Source organism: Anser cygnoides, chromosome 5 (assembly GCF_040182565.1).
Source record: "Anser cygnoides isolate HZ-2024a breed goose chromosome 5, Taihu_goose_T2T_genome, whole genome shotgun sequence".
NCBI lineage: Eukaryota > Metazoa > Chordata > Aves > Anseriformes > Anatidae > Anser > Anser cygnoides.
In genome coordinates, this window is record NC_089877.1 from 43,951,337 (window position 1) to 43,975,112 (window position 23,776).

General features: G+C 46.3%; 1 protein-coding gene across 7 annotated transcripts in view; it reads left to right on the forward strand.

Moving 5' to 3' along the window:
• The window catches only part of ADCK1 (aarF domain containing kinase 1), an 88,642-nt gene extending 65,623 nt beyond the window's left edge, over positions 1–23,019 (forward strand). For all 7 annotated transcript variants that reach the window (XM_048059934.2, XM_048059931.2, XM_066998158.1 and 4 more), the window contains 6 exons: positions 2,190–2,348; positions 5,195–5,311; positions 16,618–16,767; positions 17,015–17,212; positions 20,601–20,794; positions 22,168–23,019. In XM_048059934.2, coding sequence (XP_047915891.2) covers positions 2,190–2,348; positions 5,195–5,311; positions 16,618–16,767; positions 17,015–17,212; positions 20,601–20,794; positions 22,168–22,339 — 990 coding nt within the window. In that variant the 3' untranslated portion in view covers positions 22,340–23,019. The remainder of the gene's footprint in view (positions 1–2,189; positions 2,349–5,194; positions 5,312–16,617; positions 16,768–17,014; positions 17,213–20,600; positions 20,795–22,167) is intronic.
• The last annotated feature ends 757 nt before the right edge of the window (positions 23,020–23,776 follow it).

The following is a 23,776-nucleotide window of genomic DNA, read 5'->3' on the forward strand; positions in this document are numbered from 1 at the left end:
TTTCAGACTAATCGTCCTGGGAAACTTTAAACTAAAAGTGTATTTCCTTTTGGCAATTCATCATTGTCCTTGCTTTAGAGACATTCTGTTTTGTCATACTGGAGATTTGTTGTGTGCACACAGTTATGCAAAAGTAGTTCACAACATGACACACACAGCCTTGTTTTTAAAGGGTCTCCTGTGGACTCTTGGTTTACATGCATCATCATATCCTCGTATGGAACTATGTTTGTGTAGGCTTCACTTAAGGACAGATTATGTCCCCTGAGGTTCTCGTCCTTTAAGAATCAGACAGCCATTGCAGCTAGGTAGGAGGTTAATTTAAATACTTGTGGAGATAGTCTCCTTTAGAGATTGATGGAAAGGAATCTGAATGGCAAAACCTAGATGGAAAATTCCTAAATTCACTTGAGGTTTCATAACGTCAGTGCTGACTCTTTAAAAATCAGGGCAGCATCTGATAAATCCAGAGAGAGATCCCTCACTGCTCTTACATCAATACTTGTTTCAGGACAATATGTTAGACAGATGTCAGGAAAGTGACAGGCCAAATACTTTTTAAGTATGTCACTGCTGATGATCAAGTTGGCAAATTGATTCGAAAGAACATTTAAAGAAAGCGAAAAACAATGTATGAATTTTCTCACATCAAGCACCAATAAAATAATCCTGCAGCCCCTATAAAGTTTATGTACATCTTCATGAAGATCGCTGGTTACATTTCATTTGGGTGACATAAATTTGAAAGGATTTATGCCTCTAGATATAACAGTAGAAAAATCATTCAATAGTGTCTGGAACCTGGTGATTACATTTTAAAGGAACATTGAGTTTGGTACTGACATTTAGATAAGAGAAGTAGAGACAGAGGTGGAGAATAAATGTTTTTGCACAGCTGAACAGGGGCAGTGACGGTTCATGAATTTATTTTTTGTCATACATTTCAATGACAAGAGCTTTCTGTAGATGTGTTTTAATGTTCCTCCTGCAGTCCAGGAGTTTTCACCTCAGTGGTGGAGATCTAGAAAGGGAAACTGTCCAGGAACACACACTGATAAGTTGATTTTCATTTCTAGATGGGCATACAAGTAAGATAAGGACAGCAAAGTAGATTGTGCTTTAAGATTTATTCTTGTTTCATGACTCAAATAGTTAAAAAACCCAACAGATTATTTTCCTTAACATATGGTCCAAATTGTCAACTTCTGTAAATTTGTGACACTGGCAGAGAAACTTGCCCTTCATTTGAATAGAAAGCATGCTTGGCTGCTGTGCAGCCTTGTTTATGCCATCCAGGTGCATAATCTTGATTTGCTTCAGGAAGAACTGCCTGTCACTTGCCCCTTTATTAAATGTTGCTGCAAACAAACATTTCCAGAAACTTTTTGGCTGGTCTTTTCAAAGCCACATGCAACTGAATGCTTAATCTCCTTAAGAAGAAGAGAAAGCCAGTTGGTGGAGATATGGTACTTAGAAAACACCACCTCAGTGTTGCTGAGGATGTCTCTTGCTGACACTGAGGGGCAAATGCCTCTGTGACCTCTGACCAGAACTGCCCTTTAGAGATCTGTAGCCTACCACCTGTATCTGAACTCCACTGTCTTTTCTGAACTGCCTGGTGGGTTTTCTGTGTCACCAAAATTCTTGCTCAGAAGTGGAAGAAGTAACATAGAGGTGAGAAGCATTAGTTTTAGATATTCCTCTTTTGCATTATCTGAGGGCTGTTCAAATGAAATCAAACAGTGTCTTGTAGAGTTAGAGGAGTTAGAGACTCAGAAAAGAGTCAGTTTTGGGTATTCCCTTGGCAAGATCTGGCCTTGTCCTCTCTTCTTCAGGGCTTTGCTCACTTATTTCTAGGTAGGGGGCAGATGGGCTCCTAGCACTGCCCTTTTGTGTCTGTTCCATCAGGTAATTTATGGATGTGCCTGTGTGGAGGGGCAAGCCAAAATCTGTGTTGCAGAATCAAGGCATAACACCATATGTTGTACTATGTTGCTGCAAGAACCCTACAAGCACTTAGGGTGCAGGAAGGTTTTTTTTTTTTTTTGGGGGGGGGGGTGGTCTGTAAGTTACATGGAATGAATCTGTCAAAACAGCATCTGCTTTGTGTAGCTAACAGCGCAGCAGTGTGTATAGCTGTGTGGCTTTGGAGCTGGCATGCAGCTGATTGTCTGTTTCATTGTTCTCAGGTTCTCCTCTTGGTCGTGAAGCAGATCTTTCCAGATTTTGAGTTCATGTGGCTGGTGGAAGAAGCAAAGAAGAATCTACCTTTGGAGCTGGATTTTCTCAATGAAGGCAGAAATGCTGAGAAGGTTGCTCATATGCTGAGGAACTTCGACTTCCTGAAGGTGAGGGAGTACATATTCTCATGCACGTATGTGTATTAATAGTCTCACTTTATGCCTCTCGTTCACCTCATTCATTGCCTGGAAAAAACTATAGATGGAGAGTGGAGTTTAGTCCCTTTGTGTTGTTCATCCTAGACTGCTCTGCTGATATGGACAGCAAAAGCTAGAATGAGGCTGATGATGTCAAGTAGTGTTGGGTGTACTGTGTGCATGTCTCACGAGGGAGCAGGTTTTCATGAATCTTTCCTCCTGCAGAAAAGTACATTTTCACTCTGGAAGTGAGCATACACCCTTCATACACATCTACGGCTAATGCATTCATGTTACCTTGATACACAAACTCAGCTGCTCCCATACTGCGCTCTTCCTTGGTGATACACACACCCCACATCTCCAGCCCTGCACTGGCAGAGGTCACTGACAAATGTCTCAAGTACAACCAGATAAGCACTCATCCCCATCTCTGTAGACATATGCTCCCATCTTCAAACCTGCACATGAACATCTTCTGCTGACATACACGGGGCACAAGCTTCCGCTGTGTGTATTCTTTGTACACAAGTACGATCAAGCCCATGTAATGCTGTGGCTGCAGTCACTGACATAACTGCATTTGCACATATATAAAGGCAGCAAAAGATGCACACTCTTTTGGAAGCTCCCCTATACGCACGTTAAAATGAGGTTTTAACCTCCTGTTTGTTCAGAAGTCCCAAGCTGGAAGTGATGGATGCCTGAAATGAGGTGAGTTTTTGCTAGACTTTACAGGCCAATGCACCCATTTTCTCCTCGTTTCCTCCATGCAAGGGCTGTAATTCCTTGTCACCTGAGTGCAGGTTTGGGGCAGTCCTGTTGGAGCCCAGGGGCAGGAAGCGGCCTTTCCCTTGACACAGATAGCTGAAAGCCACCGAGGCTGCAGAAGGCCAAAGGCCAATGATTTTGCTGAGTGGGCGCTTATCAGAAGTGATGCACCTTGGTGAGCTGCAGCTCTGTTGCAGCTGTAACTAGGATACTGGGAAGTAAATCCCCATGGAGACGGCCAATCGCCTTCTTGCTGGGTTAAGGAGCTATCATGATATCAATATGTGTAACAATAACAAATGGCTTGAGATGGCTAAATAATGGATCCTCCCGTCTGACCTGCCAATTCAGAGATGTGTTCATCACCCAAAGGCAACGGAAGAATTGGGCTCCGGTATCATTAATTTTCCTAAACACGAAGGAAAGCTGAGAAGTGGATTTTGTGCTGTGAACCTGGTTGAGCTTTTAAAGCCAGAGATAAATTGTTTCCATGCACTAGCATTACAGCCAAACATCTGTGAGTAATTAAAAAAATCACTGAAGAATTCATCTGTGAGTGAGAGAGGCATTTCCAAGAGCATAGACGGTGCTTTGTAAGCCCTGTGACTTGCCCCTGTAAATCCTGAGACAAGAATGAGTGTCAACTGAAATGATCTAAGGCAGCAAGGGTATGTGAGTCTGGGAGGCACACCACGGAAGCTAGAAGGGCTAGGGGACTGTTAGTTTTGGAGTTGGTTTGTTCACTCACTACACTCTGCAAAGAGTGGACATCCAGATAAGCTGGGAAGGCTGCTGTATTGGGCTTATGTGGCAAGGTTGTGGTAGCAGGGGAGCTGCTGGGGTGGCCTGGCCTCTGTGAGAAGAGCCCAGAAGCTGCCCCATGATAGATAAGAGACAGTTCCAGCTGGCTCCAAAGGGACCTGCCTCTGGCCAAAGCTGTGCTGATGAGTGACAGTGGCTGCACCTCTGAGAGAGCAGATCTAAGAAAGGAAAGAAGCTGCTGCACAGCAGCAGCTGGGAGAGAGGAGGGGCAAAATGTAGAGAGAACCAGCCCTGCAGTCACTAAGGTCAGTGCAGCAGGAGGGCAGGAGGTGCTCCAGGCAGGCAGCAGCAGTTCCCCTGCGGCCTGTGGAGAGGCCCCTGGTGGAGCAGGCTGTCCCCCTGCAGCCCATGGGTCCCACATGGAGCAGATCTCCACGCTGCAGCCCGTGGAGGAGCCCCCGGTGGAGCAGGTGGATGTGGCCTGGAGGAGGCTGCGGCCCATGGAGAGGCTGGAAAAGGGGGAGCCAGCCTGAGTGAAGGCTTCTCTTACGCTGCGTCACTGCCTCCCTGCGTGACACAGGGCCTCTTACTTAGACCTCACTCAGCTTGGTTTACTGCAGATTGAATGAAAAGTGCTTTGACATTTTATGCTCGTTACTGTGTCACGTTGGCAATAAGATAGTTAAGGGTCTCCCAGGGTTTCTATGACAAGCTCCTTATTTGTGACACTTGATTTTTCTCCCAGTTTGATTGCAGATGGCCTAAGTACACAGGGTTTGTCAGCTCAAATGCGTCTGTGTTCCAAGGGGCACTGCTGAGATACAATTTATGACGATGGCTTATCATTTTTAGAGCTGCATAAGTGAGCTCTGTACATAGCAAACGAGATGCAGTTCCTGTCTAAAGGAGCCAAGTGGATGATTCAGGAAGTTGCAATAGGTGCTAAACAGGCCACTTGTAGGAGCTGCAGAGCAGATAAGAAAGCTATCAAACAGTAATGGGAGAGGGAAGTGGTGAAAATTTTGTAAAGTGGGGCCCGGAGTGTTGCACAAGCATTTTTTCTGCTGCCATTGTATTGGTGTGTTGTCCTTGCACATACCGCTGCTGTCCTGGGGAAGAGGCCTGCAGTGACAATAGTTGCATTTACCTCCCTTGTGCACAGGAAAGAAACAAGGCCTCGCTTCAACCTCTTCATTTTTCACTCCTTTCCTGGGTTGTGTGTGATATGTTCTCCTTCCTTCCCCAGCCTGTTGTTTGACCTAACCCAACTTTTCTTGTTTCAGGTCCCCAGGATATACTGGGAGCTCTCAACAAGGCGTGTCCTTCTCATGGAGTTCATGGAAGGGGGGCAGGTGAACGACAGGGCGTACATGGAGAGGAATGGCATTGATGTCAATGAGGTAGCTTCTCAGCCGTTTCTGAACTGGGCATGGTGGGCAATGCAAACCTGATGTTGGACACAAATGCTGACAGAACGGGAAGGGGCAGAAAAGGGAGCACATACAGATATGAACAGAGCAATTAATCTGAAAAATCTCGTTTCTTGTGATCTTGGGAAAGTATATAATCCCTTTTGGGGAACACTGTCCTGTAGGATTGCACAGCTAGAGATATCTTCAAGGAGACAGATTGCAAGTGATAACCATGCTCTTATATTAAATATACTGATGGCTTGTTCCAAGACGGCAGTTCCTGTTATCCTAAAGGAACAGCTTCAGCCTCTGATCTTTTTTGTCCCTTGTCTTCCCCTCTCTTTTTTCTGCATTACCTTTCTCTGGGGCAAACGCATGGGATGTAGCCTTTGTAACCCAATAGGTGTGTCTCCTTATAAAGGAGATGTAAATTACAGGCCTTAGGTGATCCTTGTTGCTGGAGTGCTGGAATCTCAGCCATGGTGGTTTGCATAATATTCTGCCGTGTGTTGTTTTGGTCTGCTTTCCAAAATCTCCCTCTTTCTTCTGGATGCAACTGGGTACGTTTTTCTTTGCTTCTTGGCCCTATATTGCTGTGAAGTTTTGCTGCCCTTCATTAAATAGCTGCCAGATTTCATTCCTGGAGAACCTACATTTCCCTGATGAGTGAAATAATTTGTATGTGTGGCATGATGTCAGGAGAGTGCTGGGGATTCTTTGTTGCTAAGAGATTCTTGAGGAAAAGAAGGCATTACTTCCAAGAAGGTCTGAGAATATGCCTGGGGAAAGGGTTTTGAGCCATTCAACAGTGTAAAGCCACCCCTCTCAGTCTGTGAGTGCTGATTGAGGCAGTGCTCTTGCCTTTCCCCTTGTGCCCTATTGATGAGCCTCACAGCTTCACTTGGTTGATTGGCTGCCAAAGAGGTACAGCATAAAATCAATTGTACTTAATCTGTCCATACACTTAATCCTGAAATCTGAGCGCTTCCTCCCTCTCTGCTCTTCTTCCTCTCTGCTCCCTTTCTATCTATGGCAAAATTCATGTGGCATTGGTTAAGACATACCAAAGACCTTTCAGGGAATGGGAAATGTGAGTTTGGTATGCGCCACAAGGAGAGAATGTTATGTGTATCTTCTCAGCTGCCTCCCTAAGTCAGCCTGAGGTCAGCCAAATTACAGGACTGAGGACTGAGTAACATGCCTTTTTCTCTGCGTAGATCACCTCTTCCTCTGGTCTTACACCCAGCAGAAGCCGATGAAACATTTTCTAGTAACTTCTACAGGCAAAAAGACAGGCACCTTGTCACGTGTTTCTCTGCTGAAATACAGGAAAGGAAGTTCAAAGGTTAAAGTAGGTTTTAAGACTCTTTCCATTCTAATTGTGATGAACAAGCCAAGGTCAATGGGCAATAGTGAATGACCTTCTCTTCCCAGCAAGATGTCTGGTCCATTTTCATTAAAGGGACTTCTTAAATGACTCACCTGTAGATAATGCAGTCTCTAGTCTTTCACATCTCCATCAGGAAGAATTTGGAACATTTGGGTCACTAGTATTTCTCCTCCCTCCCAGCAGGGCATCAGAGAGATGTTTGTCAGCTGTTCAGAGGTAGACACAATTTTTTCTGTGTCTATTTTGTGCTGATGATCTTTCTTTGTATCTACCAAGGTAAGTGCCTCAATGATGCATCTGGTCTGCAAAGAGCACCATTGTGTGACTCATGAGAACATGATAGCTCATGTACTTTGTTATCAAGAGATTTAAAAAGTCTGGTCCATGGCAGAACACCCAGTCAGCTCCATTCACCCAGACAGAACAACTGGTCAAAAGTGAGTTGTTTCTTTGAGTGAACATGTCTTACATAAGTCCTTTTCTTCTGCTGTATGGGCAGAGGTCAAATCTAGCCCACAGCACTCAGATACAAAACTGAATATTTCTCAATATTCAGTCTTGAAACTGTCAGAAAGGCTTGTTCTGATACATTAGCAGGAGGACTCTTGAACAATGTTCAGATTTTGAGCAGGGCTTCCTCAAAGTTCTTGGGCAGCAGATCTATTCTGATAGGAGAGATTTAGGATGACAATTTAGCTCTTATTTTTGTTCATCCACCCCTTTTGAAAGGTTGTTTTGTGACATCTTGGCACAATAGGTTCCATGCAGCAAGGAAACCACATATTTTGCTGGTCTCTAAATTATGTCTAAAATGTAATTAAAAAAAAAAGTCAACAAACTCTTACTACAGCAAGGTATAAGCCTCAGAAGTTTTGGCAATCTGTCAGGTATATGATGTTACTCAGCTCAGTGGTAAGATTCGACATTTCTGCAGTTTCAGTACCTGTGCTGAGCTGTTCTTTGTCCTTTTTCTCTCTCTGCCCCCCCAAATTAATGATTAGCTTTTACTGATTGCCAATAAAGTAGTCAAAGGAGGGGATACCAAGACCCTCAGAAGCATGTGATGGGGAATAAGGGTCTGTTGTTATGGCCACAGCGAGATGGTAGGAGCCATGCACACCCCAGACCACTTCTCTGGTGAGGTGCAGCAGATGGTGACAAATACAACCTGGGTCCATTATCAGCTGCTGCTGTTGATGCCATGGGTAAGGAGCTTCATGGCATGGTGGCAAAGTGAACAAAAGGAAGTAGGCACTGAAAGGAGCATGAGGAGGGGGTGGCAACAAAGGTTTCAAAAGTATGATGTGACTTAGACAGCAGTTCTGGCTTTTAAGAGATGCATTAGCTCCCTATAAATCACCTCAATCTATCTATCTATCAACTCCTCTATCATCTTACTCCATTTTGTTTTACTGGGCAGAGGAAGACGAGTCTTCACTAAGCAGGATTTCTCTTGTGTGACAACGCACCCTTGAAAAGCAAGCTGAGCCTCTCTCCTCTAAATGGAAAGGATCCCTGAGGTGAAAGCTCCCTTCAAACCAGGTTACTGACATTTACTTAATACCGTCTGTAGCAGGATTATCATTAAAGCTGCCCAAAAGCACATTAATCTCTCTGGATCCGTCCAAGCGCTGGACTGTAATGGCATTTAATCAGAGAAGGCTTTGATTTCTAAAGACAAGTGCAAACACTGAAATATCTGCCTGTGGAACAGTTACTTATTCATGTGTAAGTGTAGCCGAGGATGAGAATGCAGCTAGGATATTGACAATGGGAGGGAAGCCTGGAGAAGGGAGTTATGAGGGAAAGAGCTGGTGTGAATTTTGAGGGAAGACCAGGATTAAGAAGGGGGCCACTTGGAAACTGGGTTGTTCCTGTTTCAAGACACAAGAGCAGTTACATTCTTGCTTGGGAAGATACATTTGGAGATGGTGGGTAGAGCGGAGAAGGGAGGAAAAATATAGACTGGGGGGCTCTCAAGTTGTTTGTAGCATACAAAGGAGGAAAGGAAGGCTACTTAGAGCAAGAACTTCTAAGGAAGACCTCAGATGGCACACATGCCCCCTTTGCACCTATTCTGATTTTAACTGATCCATTTAGAGAGACCATGTCCATATACAAATCTTGACATTCTCTGTGATCTGCTGCATAGGTCCTCCTTGTCCCTCCTTGTAGGTGCTCTGACTATCTCCACAGAGGCTGCTGGATCAGCGGGCTATGGGAGCTGTGGAGCTTAGAGATATGCTTGTGCTACATGCTGTATTGCCTCCAAGCAACCAGCCAGTACTGGCAGGCAAGTGGAGAGCTCACTATGATTGCCTTAGTTTGTGTTCGAGTCAGGAAAGGGAATGGTGCTGTGTGCTTCAGCTCACTGAGTGCCTGGTCATGGGCTGTGGATGATTCAGAAGTCAGTGAAATGTTTTGTCCAGCTGAGAAGTGAAAGCAAACAGCTAAGATACTTAAGATGAGCTACTGTGTGCAATTATTGCCATCTGTCACTTGATCCTATTGTGGCTTTTTGCTTCCTTCTGCTACTAAATGGAATCCTCACTGCAATGATATCTCTTAGCTCAATAAAGAGCTCAGCTACCTTCTGATGGTTGACAGCTTTGCAACCTGAAATATGCTTTCAGTGTGGGATTTACCCTTCTGCCAAGAGCCAGGAGCCGCTGACTTGGGGCTGCTAAAATTTAAATGGGATTTCCCAGGGTGGAATCCTTTTGTCAGTGCAAGTATGGAAACCTCTCATGTCTCAAGTATTTGTGCTTATAAAACTCAAGTGTTAGATGAAACGGAGCATGGAGTTCCTGGGGAAAATGGTTATTCTTGCTCTTTGCACCTGCTGATTTAGTCTGGGGAGAGGTTTCCTTACAGATTCTCCTACATTTCTTCTTGCCTGAAGCTTAATGACAGTTCACAAGGCACTGGTAAACAAGGATGGTGACCTCCAATATTTCCAGCTTCTGAACTATGCAAAGACACCACATAAAGAGTTAAATTACACACAAACCCGTCTCTTACTGAAAGTCAGTCTCAAGCGTAAGTGTGAATCAATTGCTCAAGAGTCTCAGCAAGATGCTTTACGTTAAATCCAAGGAAATACAACTACATTTAAAGCCAATGGAAAATGATCCCCCTGTCCATTTCAGGTCTGACAGAGATGCAAATAACAATTAAATGAATGACAACTGGTCTTCTCTGTAGAAACTTACTAAGCTAGCCCCTCAGTTCCCTGGCTAGTTGAGTCAGAATATTTCTTCCCATTTAAATGCAGTAGAAGATGGGACATTGAGCAGGAAAATAATTTCCTCAGTTCCCAAGAGAGAGTACGGGGCATGCTAGGAGTACACTCTGGAAGCCCTAAAAGCTACTCCTGAATCTTAATGACATCTTATGTGTCCAGATATCACCTTGCTGTGTTGCTGGATCAGTAGATAGCAATAGTGCTACGTTACAGAGCGCTGTGTTTTGATCCTCACAACTGCATCATAGAGGACAAAGTGTGAAATTGGATCTCTTGTGTGTGACCATCCTAATCTTCTATGGACAAGAGCCATTTCAGAGCAGAGACATACAGCAGGCTTCAGATTGTGGCTCTTCTCTGTCCACACCCTTTGCTAATTTGACACCAGTTTAATTGGGCAGGATTGTACTAGCAGGATTAAGCAAACCCTTAGACGATGGCCGTAATAACAACTGCAGAAGAAAGCAAAAACCCAATACACTCTTCAATCCAATTAACCTTCGATTAAGGTTCCAAAATCAATGCTATTCTTTTGGCCTGAGGAGCTAATATTGAGCCCTGAGAAATGAGCTGCACAACGACCTTTACTTTTAATGAGATCAATAGAAGTTAGTGTCGCCATGTCTTAAAATAATTGGCAAATATTACAGCCAAATTAAGGCTGGAGACTAGTATCTGCTCCTGATCTAAAGAGACAGTCACAAATGGAGGTGGGACAAGAAAAGATAGTGCCCTATCAGGCAGTTTCATCTGGGTCTTATCAGAGGCAGGCAATGAGATCAGCTCTACAATGACCATGCACAGGATTTTTTTCTTTGCCCTTCTTCTTTGTGTCAGTTGGAGGCATGTAGCCAGGACTGCTGCAGATTACTCAGGAGGCCAGGAAAGTATCAGTGACTCTTCCTGGATAACTCTGGGCAGTTTTTTACATTGCAGCTACCAGTGAACATGGTATATCTGCCATCTGGTTGCTAAAGGAGTATTCATAGGCTCAAATTTGCGCTCACTCCTTTCTTTCTTGCTAGCTAGGCATATCGGCCTGGTGTTTGTAAGGGTTTTTATTTGTGATGGGCTTTCCAGTGTTTTGTTAATATCAGGTGGTTCTGTCAGCTGGGCATGCTGTTTTGTTAAGAGGTGGGTTGTATATACAAGAAGAAATACATCACTGCTGTTACCTGTGCTATGGCTTGGGGTCCTCTGAATTAGATGACAAAAATGCAGTAGGCGTACATGATACACTGGATATGAGTCAACTAAATAGAAAGGGTGGGGATTAGTAGGGAAGTTGCAAAGTAGGTGAGAAACTGATAGAGGCAATGGTAATGAGAGAAATTATCACAGTGGAGTTTTTCAAGGTTTGCTCTTCAAACCGATCTTAATAATTTCAGTAACGACCTTGACACAAACAGAACTTTGTGGAAGAGGTTATGAATGGCACCAGTTTGGGATGTTTTGTCATTGTAGAGGAGGGTTAAAGTAGCAATAGCACCTGATGGCCTTGAGGACTGGAGTGATAGAAAGGCATAAAAAGGAGAAATACCAAGTGAAAAGCCATACATTTAAAAGCCAGTGAGAAGAATTTCTGAAATATGCTGGGAGTTTATCAGAGGGAGGTGAATGGAGTCAAATCCTGCTAGACGCTGGTCACTAGTGGTGTCCCCCAGGGCTCAGTATCGGGGCCAGTTCTCTTCGATATCGTTATCAATGATCTGGACAAGGGGATCAAGTGCACCCTCGGTAAGTTTGCAGACAGCACCATGTCAGGTGTGAGTAACCTCCTACCTGCTCAAAGGTAGGAGGGCTCTGCAGAGGGATCTGGATATGGGACAGCCTGACCGATGGGCTGAGGCCACCTGTAGGAGGTTAAACAAGGCTGAGTGCCGGGTCCTGCACTCGGGACTCAACAACCCCATGCAGCACTACAGGCTGGGGGAAGAGGGGCTGGAAAGCTGCCGGGTGGAATGGGACTGGGGGTTATTGGTTGATAGTCAGCTGAATATGAGCCAGCAGTGTGCTCAGGTGGCCAAGAAGGCCAACAGCATCCTGGCTTGCATAAGAAGCAGTGTGGCCAGCAGGACTGGGGAAGTGATTGTCCCCCTGTACTCGGCCCTGGTGAGGCTGCACCTTGAGCACTGTGTTCAGCTTTGGGCCCCTCGCTACTAGAAGGACATGGACGTGCTTGAGTGAGTCCAGAGAAGGGCAGTGAAGCTGGTGAAGGGTCTAGAAGACAGGTCTTACGGGGAGCAGCTGAGGGAGCTGGGGTTGTTTAGCCTAGAGAAAAGGAGGCTCAGAGGAGACCTTACCATGCTGTACAGTTACCTTAAAGGAGGCTATAGCAAGCATTTTTATATCCTGTAAGCATTTTTTTCAATATTATAATATTGGGTTGAAAATGTGTAGTTTGCCTGAGACAGTGTCATAGTCATGTCATATCATGTGGCAATGGCAGGTTGCTATTTGCGTTGGCTGGTGAGGACACGGGCTTTCTTGGTGGCCGTAGTCATCACGTTCTGCTGCAGCACAGACAGACAAATTGAACTTCTTTTTGGCAATAACACACCTTCTGGCAATAGGCAAGGATGTGCCTCTGGCCAAAGCCCGAGTCTGGTGTCAATCTGACATACCAAGCTCAGATCTGCTTGCTGACTGGCATGGTTTTTTTATTTTTTCTTATAATGTTATGCCTAAATTATCCTATTCTTGATTACACCTGCTTCTACCTAGTTGTATTTCTTGTAGCACATTCAGTGCTACAAGTGCCTCTTTCCTTAGTATTCAAACCTTTTAAAATTGGTAGACTCTCTCTTCTCTGGTATTCTTTAGCCAACTCCAGAACCTTCAGCTCTTTTAATCCTTTTTCCTAAGTAAATTCCTCTGGCATCCTGCTCATTTATTTGCTTTTTCTAAACTCACTCCATGTTGTCTGCATCTCTCTTAATGAGGTGTCTTGAAGTGAATGCAGGATTCCAGGGGTGATCATTATTATTTTTTTTTACCATGCACAGCCGAACAGTGCTGGGAGACCCTGGTAATCATAAGGACCTTGTGTTGGATGATAAAGAGGGAAAGGAATGATGACCTCACTGTGTCATAACAAAATGCCTGTGTTTACTTTGGTCTTTGCTTCCGTAAATCATTGCAACCTTTTGTCTAATTTGCTATGCACCTTCACCCCAAGGTCTTACACAGCCTGAACGCATGCTGAATTCCTCTCTTCCCCTGAGTAGAGGTTTTCACGTGTTTGTTTTCCCATTTCACTTAACTGCATTCTTCCAGAGTGAATTCTTTGTAAGTTATTTGTCCAGTGGTATTTACAGTAAGGATGCAATGAAGGCCATAGTGATGGGGCACTGTACTGGAGAAAGCAAAACAGGGGTCAGCATCTATGGGAAGTTTGGTGGCATAGATGACAGGTTCTTCCAATTGCTTTTCCACAAGTGTTTTAAGAACCTTATTCCCGTGAATATTCAAAAAGCACACTGTGTTGTTGGCTGGTGATTAATGTGGAAAATCATGCACTGCTGTTAGTCTTCCCTGACCAGGGGAGCCTGTATACACTCCAAGCACCAAGACAAACCGGTCCCCTAGGGCTCTCTTTCTGTGAATCTCTCTTGAAACTGCTTAGAGGGTGTCAATAGAAGATGAGCGCTTCAGAGTTTAGGGGAGTTAACTCCAGGCAAATTACTGGGAATCGTTGTCAGTAGTCACTGAGGTCTCAGAGAGAGAAACTCAAAAAGCAAGCACTCATGGAACAACAGACCTACAGTTATCCATGCACAATCAAACACTTATTGACATAAACTTTCTGATACCAAGAAATCATATTTTTGCTAATATACAGGCACAGAACTGTACCAAACATGTATTACCTGCTCCCCAGGTTGTAGATGTATATGTCTTTTGCATAGCCTTGTATCTCATCCAGAGAGCAAGCTGTGTCAGTGGCGGTACTTGTCACTGCTCACTGCTGTGTGTAATGATGATGTGAGTGCCTAGGAAAAAGATGAAAACTTGAAGAAGGAATATATTTACCTTTATTTTTAGTTTTCCTTTTCCTGTCCTGGTCCCCTTTCTCTGGCCCCTTTGAGATGTAGAGCTAGAAAGCTGGGAAACTGAGAAAAACAGAATTCAATTTTTGCATTACTTTTTCTTTTTTTTTTTCCCCTCTGAACGATTAGTGAAAGTCTTTTTGTACTAAGTTTAAGAATCCTATAATAATAGCCACGTTTCAGTACTTCAGCAAGTGCACGTTAGATAACTATGTACAGAAAATGAAGTTATGTAAGTAAAAAAACTTAAAGCATTGGACATATGACATATCTGTACCAAAGGTCCTATATATAGTATATGTGTCTTTGAAGACTCATGGAGCTATATTGCAATTAATGTATGTAAAGGTGTCATGGTTATTTCTTAACTTTTTGCTCTAGAAACATGAATTCCTTTTGTCTGAATTATAATGATGGGTCACTATTTTTATTTTATACTCTAATTTCTAGAAATACAGCCTTCCTTTTTGTTTAGAACTCAACAGCATTGATGCTTTCTATCTTAAATTAATTTCTCTTCAATTTTAGAGATATGTCAGCAGACAAAAATATGCTAAAATACTTCAGTGTGCAGCTCCATCTCTTACTCTAAGTAAATTTATTTTTTTCAAAGGTAAAGACTGTTTTATTTTATCATAAATCCCTGTAACATATTTTCTGTATGCTAACTAAATTATACAGAATACTTTCCTCTCTCTTAAAGAAGCTGTAAAGTTTAGTTTCAGAGCATTAGCTACTGGAAATATTCAAGGCTGTACTCTGGTGAAGTAAATATAAGTATGGCAGAGAAGGGAGAGGGGATGGGGAAGTAAAGGTTGTCTTGTACCCATGACCCAGCCCGTGGGTCTGAGCAGGGCTGTGACCCCTCTAAGGTGACCCATGGTAAGGTGGGAAGATGAATCCCAAGCTTCTGTTCTGTTGCGTCTTGGGCTGTAAAAGGCTATGACCACAGATAGTAACCTGTCTGCTGATGGTGGCTGAAGAGAGGACACCTGCCCTGCACCTGAAGCAGTCACGATGTCCAAGTCCACTTCTCCTGGTGTGCAGGTCCCTGGGAGTCTGCATGAGTGAATGATTAGCTCAGGACAGACTGTCCGGCACATCCTTGGACTGCAAGGTTCTACTTACCCTTTCTAGGATGTCAGAACACCTGGTACTTCAGACTTACCAAATTGTACAGCTGAAGCACCTGCATGGGTGATTTGGCATGGGGGCCGCATCCCCATGATTCAGTAGTCGCTCCAGGTCCCACCTGAGCGAAGGAGAGTTGTCCTACCTGGTCCTACAGCTGTCCCTGTTGGTGTGCTGCAGGCAGGGTTCCCATGCTTCCTCCTCACTTGTAGTTACTTGGGCATTGCTCATCAGGATGCTGCTCTACACTTGGCTGCTCTGCTTCCAGCTGCTCCCCTGGGCTCTTGGTGGCTCAGCCAGATCTGGAGCTCCACATGCCCTGTCCTGATGCAGTAGCGTGGCATTGTTCTGTGGCTTCCTAAACAGCCACTGCGCTCCTCTCAGAGGTGGCTGCATTTCATACATGGGTAAAGCAAGTCCTTTCCTTGCTGTCAGGTTTTCTGCAGGACAAGCTGTCGTTAGTATAACCATTACCTCTTCCGCCACCGCTGCTTGTGGGGACAGCTGCCTGTTTGCTGCTTACATCGTGTGTCTGCTTGAAATCATTTGTAACGATTGACTTTTAATTGTCTTTTAATTGCTTGTTCAGCACTCTGCTGTGGAGCACTGTGCCACTTTCTGATGGCAGGGAGGACCAGCAGTGGGATGTCAGGGTGAGAGGTTGCTGTGCTGGTGTGGTGAGGGATTGATCTGAGGTCCTGGGGATGTTCACTAGCTCCTAGGAGATTTTAACTGTAATAACATCTCCGGGTGATGAGAAGCAGTGGCATGGAGGGACACAGCAATGACAGGATGATTTAAACAGCTTTTCTGTGCTGCTTCATCTTCACAGACATCGTAAATCAGATTAGTGTGGGACTGAGGAAAGGAAGGGGGAAAGTAGGAGACGGTGTGGTGGAGGGAGGGCAGAGGGAGCCTGTGTTCATTCCGGTAAGCAGACAGACAGGCTGATCCTCTCCCACCTCTTCTCCACTGGGCCCTGCTGTCATCCATTGAAGGAAACACCTGAGTCTTCATACAGATGGCATTTCACCCACCCCAGCAGCTTCTTCAATACCTTCCCTGTCAAGGTCTATCTGCCACTATCTGCTGTCTCATTTTCCTCCTCCTTACCAGAAACCCTATTTCTACCCACAGGACCAGAAACCTCATTCCTACCCATTCCTAACCCACATTCCTACTACATTCCTACCCTTTTTCATGCCAGATAAATGTTCTCAAATAACGCCTAACCCTGCAAACATCTTCGTGATACCCCCTGCGTGGATCCTTCCCTGCACGCCCTGGATCCCTGTGCAGCAGACACCAGCAGCCGTACCGTGCATTTGTCAGCATGAGGGGTCCCCGAGCTCTGTGTGGGGACGTTGGCATGTGCCAGCCCCTTGCTCCCCGTGGTGCTGGCACACAGGGGCTGCATCCCCTCCCTGGCACGCACCCTGCTGGGGGTGGCAGTGTGTGACCAGCTCCTCTCTCCTTACAGATCTCTCGCAACCTGGGGAAACTCTACAGTGAAATGATCTTCGTGAATGGCTTTGTCCACTGTGACCCGCACCCAGGCAATGTGCTGGTGAAGAAGTGCCCAGCCTCTGGCAAGGCCCACATCATCCTCCTGGACCATGGGCTCTACCAGGTACGTAACTGGGGGGGGCTTCCAAGGCCCTGCGAGCTGCCTGTGGGTGTCAGGCTGGAAGAGCGTACCCAGCTGCAGCCTTGCTCCTTGAAGCCAATATGAATATGTTTTTCCTATTACTCCCATAACCCTCCAAGAAAATTTCCTGACTCTGAAGTGGGGGATAGGGCATGGCTAGGGGGCACAAGGCTTTCCTCCTTGTTCCCTGCCCTCCGTGAACTTCTGAGGGCTGTGTCTCCCTCCCCAGGTGCTGAGCGAGTCGTTCCGCATGGACTACTGCCGCCTTTGGCAGGCCCTTATCAAGGCCGATATGAAGAGGGTGCAGAAGTACAGCCGGCGGCTCGGGGCCGGGGATTTGTACCCGCTCTTTGCCTGCATGCTCACCGCCAGGTCCTGGGAGTCTGTCAACAGGGGCATTGACCGGTCGCCAGTCTCAGCCAGCGAGGTAGGACCGGTGCGCCCTCCCCTTCTGCCTGTCCTCCTTCTTCTCAGGTACCTTCCGTGTTTTAACCACTTGTATCGCTGATACCAGAGTGATACTGGGTAGCCCCTGGCAGCTCCATAGCAAATTCTGCATTGACAGCTGAGCTAGAATAAGGCAGGAATCCTTCTACACCGTGTGTTATAGTGGCTAAACTTAATCTCCCAGTTTTACTTGTCATGGGCTGCTTAAATTTGGTATAATATTTTAATGGCTAAGTGTTCACCAGTTCTGGCAGGAGAAACATTTGTAGATCAGCCTTTTCTTAAAATGAAAAGAAGTGCTTAATGCAGCTGTGCAGGGAACCAGCAAGGAGGATAGGGTGAGGTAGAGGAGACATAAAGGCCTAGTGGGAAGATATGAGAAGGATAATGCATTATCACTATTCATGTAAATGACTATCAGCACTGATACAAACTCCTAAAAACCCTCGGAAATTACCTCCCAATCAGAAACCCTATTAACTTGGAGTCAAGGTTGCTTAACTGCAGATTCTGTCAACTCAATCACTACAAATCTAGGAAATTGCCACTTACATTCTCCCCGCTTTCCTATCCACACATGCTGGGATCCTTCTCACGCCTGCTAGCACTCCTGACACGCACACATTGCCTTAAGAATAGTAGCAGCCCCTGCCAGCTGTGCTTTTTTTAGAGGTGAGCCTATAGTGATGTGATTTCAGGAAATGGACCAGAGTCTGTAGGGAGAAACATGTTGTATCCTATGGTTTGTTCTTATCTGCACACATTTGTAGTAGATAGAATGAAATTAATTTAAGTAGCATTAAAATATCATTCTGTGAAATCGTCTCCTGGAAATTCCTTTGGGTTGGTGTTTCGTTTTGATGGATGGGGTTGAATTTGCTGTACTGGCTTGCCATTACCCACAGCAATGAGTAGGTCAGATACCTTGGGTAATGGAACACCCCCAGTAATTTGATCGCTTCCTACCTGAGTTAATCTTCTGCATATCAGAAATAATATAATGACTGTTTACCAGATCTGTGCTTGATCTGCTGAGTTCTGGAGCTGGTAGCTCCAGAAGAAAATTCAGAGACACCACATTGAATCTACACGGAGCTGGCTCCAGTGCTATAAGGCCAGTGTTGAATCTGAGCTAATAAGTGATGTTTGTCCTAAGCTGGCTTGTGTAAGTTATGCAGAGATGTGACTGTGGCTGCACGGTGCACTGTGTGGGCTAATGAACTTTGTCAGAGCTGAATTGCTTGTATGGAGCCAACTCTGTTGTCTTGGCCTGTATGACACAATTAATGCTGAAACTGGATAATCCTGCAGCAGATAATGGGGAGCTGAGCAGATTTACTGTGACATTAGGAAATGAGCTGCTGTTTGCCCTTAGTTTAGAGGTGAATTGGAAAGATCGTATCAGCAGCAAGAGCCAAGTGCCCCTGTAGGCAGGTGCCATCAGCGTAGAGCTCGGGTGGATGTGCTTGTCTGATTGACAGCAGAGTGGTCTGAGAGACAAGTAAACCCTCCTGGTACAACATCTTAGCTGTCGTGTGCTATGTCCAGTCTGGGGCACTGCCTCCTGAGAAAGGTTTGATGAAAGTGGGGAGAGGCCAGTGGGAAGCTGATGGTCAAGCAGGTGCAACTCATGAGCTAAGTGTGAGCAAGCTAGAGCTGAAAAAGTCCAGAAAAGTGCAGGTTGAGGGGAGATGTAAGTGTGATTTTCAAATCTGGTAAAGACAGATTGCAAACAGGACAAGAAATAATGGGTTTAAAGTTCAGCTAAGGAGATTCTGGTAATAACACGAGTAAAGCAGGATCTAATGACAAGGCTAGAGAGATGCTGGTGTGGATGGTCTGGGGAGGATGCGGGTCACATCACTGAAGGGTTTTAAGAGCAGGCTAGGCAAACTTGTGAGGGTTGCCATAGGTGTAGTTGTTCCTGCCTTGAGCCAAGGCCAGGCAGCTGACCGCCCAGGGTGGCTGCTAGCCTTATCTCATCAGATTTTATGTTTGTGTTTTGTTGCATCCTGCAGCAGCCTCTGCGATTGCAGCCAAGGGGCTTTTCTCCGTTCCTGTGGCAAAGCTCATTTCTTCCTCCGTGCACAGGCTTCACCCTTCACAGAAAATGACAGTTCTGATGACAGATCTTGTGGTTGCTTTGTGATGTGTACAAACAGCTGGAGCTAAAAATAAAAAGAAAAGGAATAGAAAAGAAAACCTACGCGTGGAAAATAAAGTAGCCTCTGCAGCGATGCTGGCAAGGATGAGAGATAAGAATATCAGCAAGGAATTTTCTGCCAACAAATACTGGAACAAAACATTTAACATTTAGGGGAGCTAAGCATCTTCTTGCTGAAGATTTGTGTGTTAGATTGGTGATGGAGGCAGGACAGAAAGATTTATGTGTCAACACCAAAGCAACCATGATGCTGTGTAAGCTGGATACACCTCTGACCATCACGGCCTGCACACGAGATTTGTGTGGGTCTTTTCCTCTGTAATAAGTCTGAAGTTCACAAAGGGTGGGTGTCACATCCCGTATCGTGAAATACAGACCTGCCATCCCTCATTTGACAGAAGAGAAGGTTTTAGAGCTGTCCTTTCTCTCCCCCACAAAGGAGCCTCACTTTCTGTAAGAAGTCATTTACTTCCCTTTGCGTGTGTCCTGCTGGTTTCTGGAGATTGCAGGTGTTCCAGGGACTTTTTTTTTTTCAATTTGTTGTTATGGGTCTAGATGGACCTATAGCCTGACACAGATGACAGTTCTGTGGTCTTTTGGGTTAGCATGAAGGTCTGCATAATGCTTTCACACCTCCACTGGGCTGTGTTGAGGACAGGGGACTAAGCTAAGCTTTGGAAAGAGCTCCATCAGTCTATCATGAAGCCATCAGTTGCATGGGACAGCAAAATGCACATGGTGAGGAGCAGCCTGGTTGTCCTTGCAGCATGCCCGACTTCCCAAGCAGTCCTGTGGTACTTGCAGCACTGCCAGCATTGGGTCTGCTGAAGTGACACTCAGTCAGAAAGCTGCAAGGGCAGTAATGAAATGTTGGTGTGGTCTGCCTGGGCCAAGAACTGAGATAGCAACAAACGCCCTGTTTTCTGAGAGGCTGTTAATGCTGCCAGTAAGGCGAAGGGGCCTTATCTCACTGAAGGGCAGGTGGAATGTAGTAAGAGTGATCTGTGCCTATGCAGTGAGTGCTTGGGACAGCCAGCTGCCTGCTGCAAAACAGCAGGAAGAGCTCTTCAGCACCTGGCCGAGAGTCATGGTCTGGCAAAACGCTGTCTCTTCCTGCCAAATCTCAGCTGCGTGTGGACAGGGGTTTCCCGTGCACTCTCAGCTTCTCTCTCCTTTCTTTCTGACATGACCTGGCTGACTGCAGGATGTGGAGATCCGGTCCAATGCTGCTGCTTACCTACCCCAGATCACCCAGCTCCTCAACAACGTGCCCCGCCAGATGCTGCTCCTGCTGAAGACCAACGACCTGCTAAGGGGGATTGAGTCAGCCCTGCACACACGGGCCAGTGCCAGCTCCTTCCTCAACATGTCTCGCTGCTGCATCAGAGCTGTTTCCACGTGAGTCTCCTCTCCAGGCACTGGGGTCCAGACATGGAGCAGCCTCCAGATGAGGAGGGCTGGCTGCTCCCTGGGGGTCGGGAGCCAGCAGGCCAAGGACCAGTCCTGAGCAAGGCAAGCAGGACAGACCCTGTGATGCTGGCCAGGTTCAACCAAAAGTCCGTATCATAATGCAACATCACGGGGATAAGGCAGGTCCAGGGGCAAACAAGGAAGCTGACCTATAGGGCAGGCCTAGTGGTTGCCAGACAGGTCCGTAGGGACAGGACAGGGCTGAGGTTAAGCCAGGAGGTCAATATGCTAGTACCTAAGTACTCTTCCAGTACTGGGCAGGCACTGAAGGCCCAGACTTGAGCTTAAATAATGCTCCTGGACCTATAAGCAGAGAGTATGGAGGAGGCCTCAGGCTACTCAGAGCCATGAAGCTGTATTAGGGCCCTCCACTCAGGGTCCTGACAAAGCCTGACTTGGATCTTGACCTATTACCCTTAGCAATGGACCCTTCCCACTCATTAGAGCATCTGCTGAGGTCTGACCCCTGCTCATTTGTACACCTTAGCCTCTTTCCGTGCTGTTCCTGCTCCCATCAGCCTCTCCACAGGGCAGGTGTGTCACCCTGCAGCTGGGGACAGGGATGGAGGTGCAGCCTGTAGGATAAGGTTTTAGGGTTTGGCCCTGTAATCCAGAAGAGGGCAGGGTGCCCATTACAGGCATCAACACTGGAAAGTATTTGTGGGTAGGAAAGATCTGCCAGTTCACTGCTGCCTGTGTCTGCAAGGTGTTAGGGCTGACTGTGAAGATCAGGCTAGTGTTTAAAACCCAGGAACAGGAATCAGGCAGTTGATTTCCACTCATGAGTCAATTCACTTCCCCTACCTCAGATTCCTCGTCCTTGCAGAAGAAATAACTGTTATTTTTCTGAATGATGAGAGAAATACAAGGCCCAGTTAACCTTTGCTTCTGTAGAAAGGTGGAGAATTATTTTTCTTGGAATCAGTGTGTCAGGATTGTTGGACTCCTGTGAATGTACTACCAGGAAAGGCTACAGGGGTGTGCACCTGCGCCTGTGAGCTGAAGTGAAGCTGGGCACAGAAGCAGATTTTGCCATGGCCCAGGCTCACTACATGCATCGGGAAGGGAACTGGGCTCACACAGGGGCAGGCTGTCTCTTCTGCCAGATTTGTGCCAGAAGGGGAGTCCCCAGCTCCTCAGGAGCATCTACTTGGAGAAACCCCCTACTCCAGGGGGTGATTCTCCAGGAGCAGGAGTCACCTCCCCTGGGGAGTGTTGGTTGTACTGGAGCTGCAGGACAGGCTGCCGTCCTGTCGGGCTGCGTCCTGCCGGAGCTAACACGGCTGTTTCTCTCGTTCTAGGTATCAGAGGAGCAAGAGTCACTCACTTTACAGGAGGGTCCAGATCTCACTCACAGAAGGACTGAGCCTGTGGCAGATCAACTTGTATGAACTCTTCCTGTGGCTGAAGGGGTCCCGGCTGGGGAACTGGGTCATTGCTCTCCTGAGCTGGATGCACCATTCCACATACTGACACGAGCTGGTGGGAGAGGCCTGCCTGTTCCCTCTCTCACTTCTGCTCTCCACGGCACATTTGCCTTTCTGACTGGTTCTGTCTATCCTGTGGGCTATTTTTGGGTCTTGTTCCTTGTTACATGCTGCACTGTCCTTGCATGTTACAGCATTAGCTTTCTCTGTGGCAGCAAGAGGTGGAGTAGGTACCAGGGCTCTGCTGATTTATGGGTTAGGAAAGGGAGGTGTGGAATACTGTGTGTCAAGAAGGGCATGGTACTTTCTCTCCCCATTTGAACAGGGGAAATTCCACACAGATTCCAGTGAAACTGCCCTGAAAGCAAAAGCCTTTCCTAGGCTCTTTCTTAAACAATCCTAAAAAATTTAAGAGAATCACAGCCCTGCCTAGAATGCCCCAAAACATTTTTCTGACCCTCAGAGAAAGCTGGTACATCCCTTAAAAAATCCAATAGGGTTTATATTAGTTATTGCAGAGTCTCCCTGCAAGTGCCTGTGTGTTTCTGGACTTTCCCAGTCCCATTTCTTTGCAGTTGAAGTGGGGGAAGGGGACAGTGGTCCTGCTTCTTTTCTGGGTTTCAGGGAAGGCAGGAAGGATGATGACTCAGGGCTCTGAAACTGCTGGTAATGTACGTGTACTGTACGGCGCTGCCACACAGCAAAATAAATGTGTTGCATCAAAGACATTTGTGGGAGGGATGCTGGCTGTACACTCAGGGTGACATTGTGGCCTCTGACCTCTGTCCTGTTCCCGTTTCTCCATGGAGTGAGTGGTGCCAGGCAGTGCTCGTTAACTCCTTGCAAGTCAAATGAAATGCCATCTGGCTCTGTCCTCTGCTCAAGAGGTTTGTTCCACAGCTGGGTCCTCTGGTGCTGTGTCAGATGTGTTGGGATGGGATGGGGTGTCGTTCTCCTGGGAGGACACACCACTCCTTGCCACCCAGATCCATGCTGAGCCTGCCTCCTCCCTGGCTGCAGGAGCGCGCTACAGCACATCTATGAGACGTCATCATCCCCGTGTTGCATGTCGAGCATTTCGCCTCGTCCGTGCCCGTGACATTTCACTGCTCCTGCCTCAGGTGAAAACCTGCCACTTGCTCAGTGGTGCAAGTGACAGGTCTGATGGGTCTGACTCTGCAGCTATGGGGTGTCTACTAAGAAGCCTTGCCCAGAGGCCTCTCTTATGCCAGACGTATTTGGGATCCTGGGAGACATCCCTGCTGCTTTTGAGGATTCCCACAGGCAGCAAGGTGGAGGTGACTGCTGAGATCATTTCAGCTTTTTTATAAACGGTCTTGGTGAAAAGTGGCTTACATGCAGGGCACAAAGGATGGGATGGGAACACCCCTTCACTACCCGCAAGCTTGCTCAGCAGAGGTGTGTTACGCAGGCACCAGGCCGTGCCTGAGTGTAAGCCACAAGAAGAGCATGTGCTGTCTCC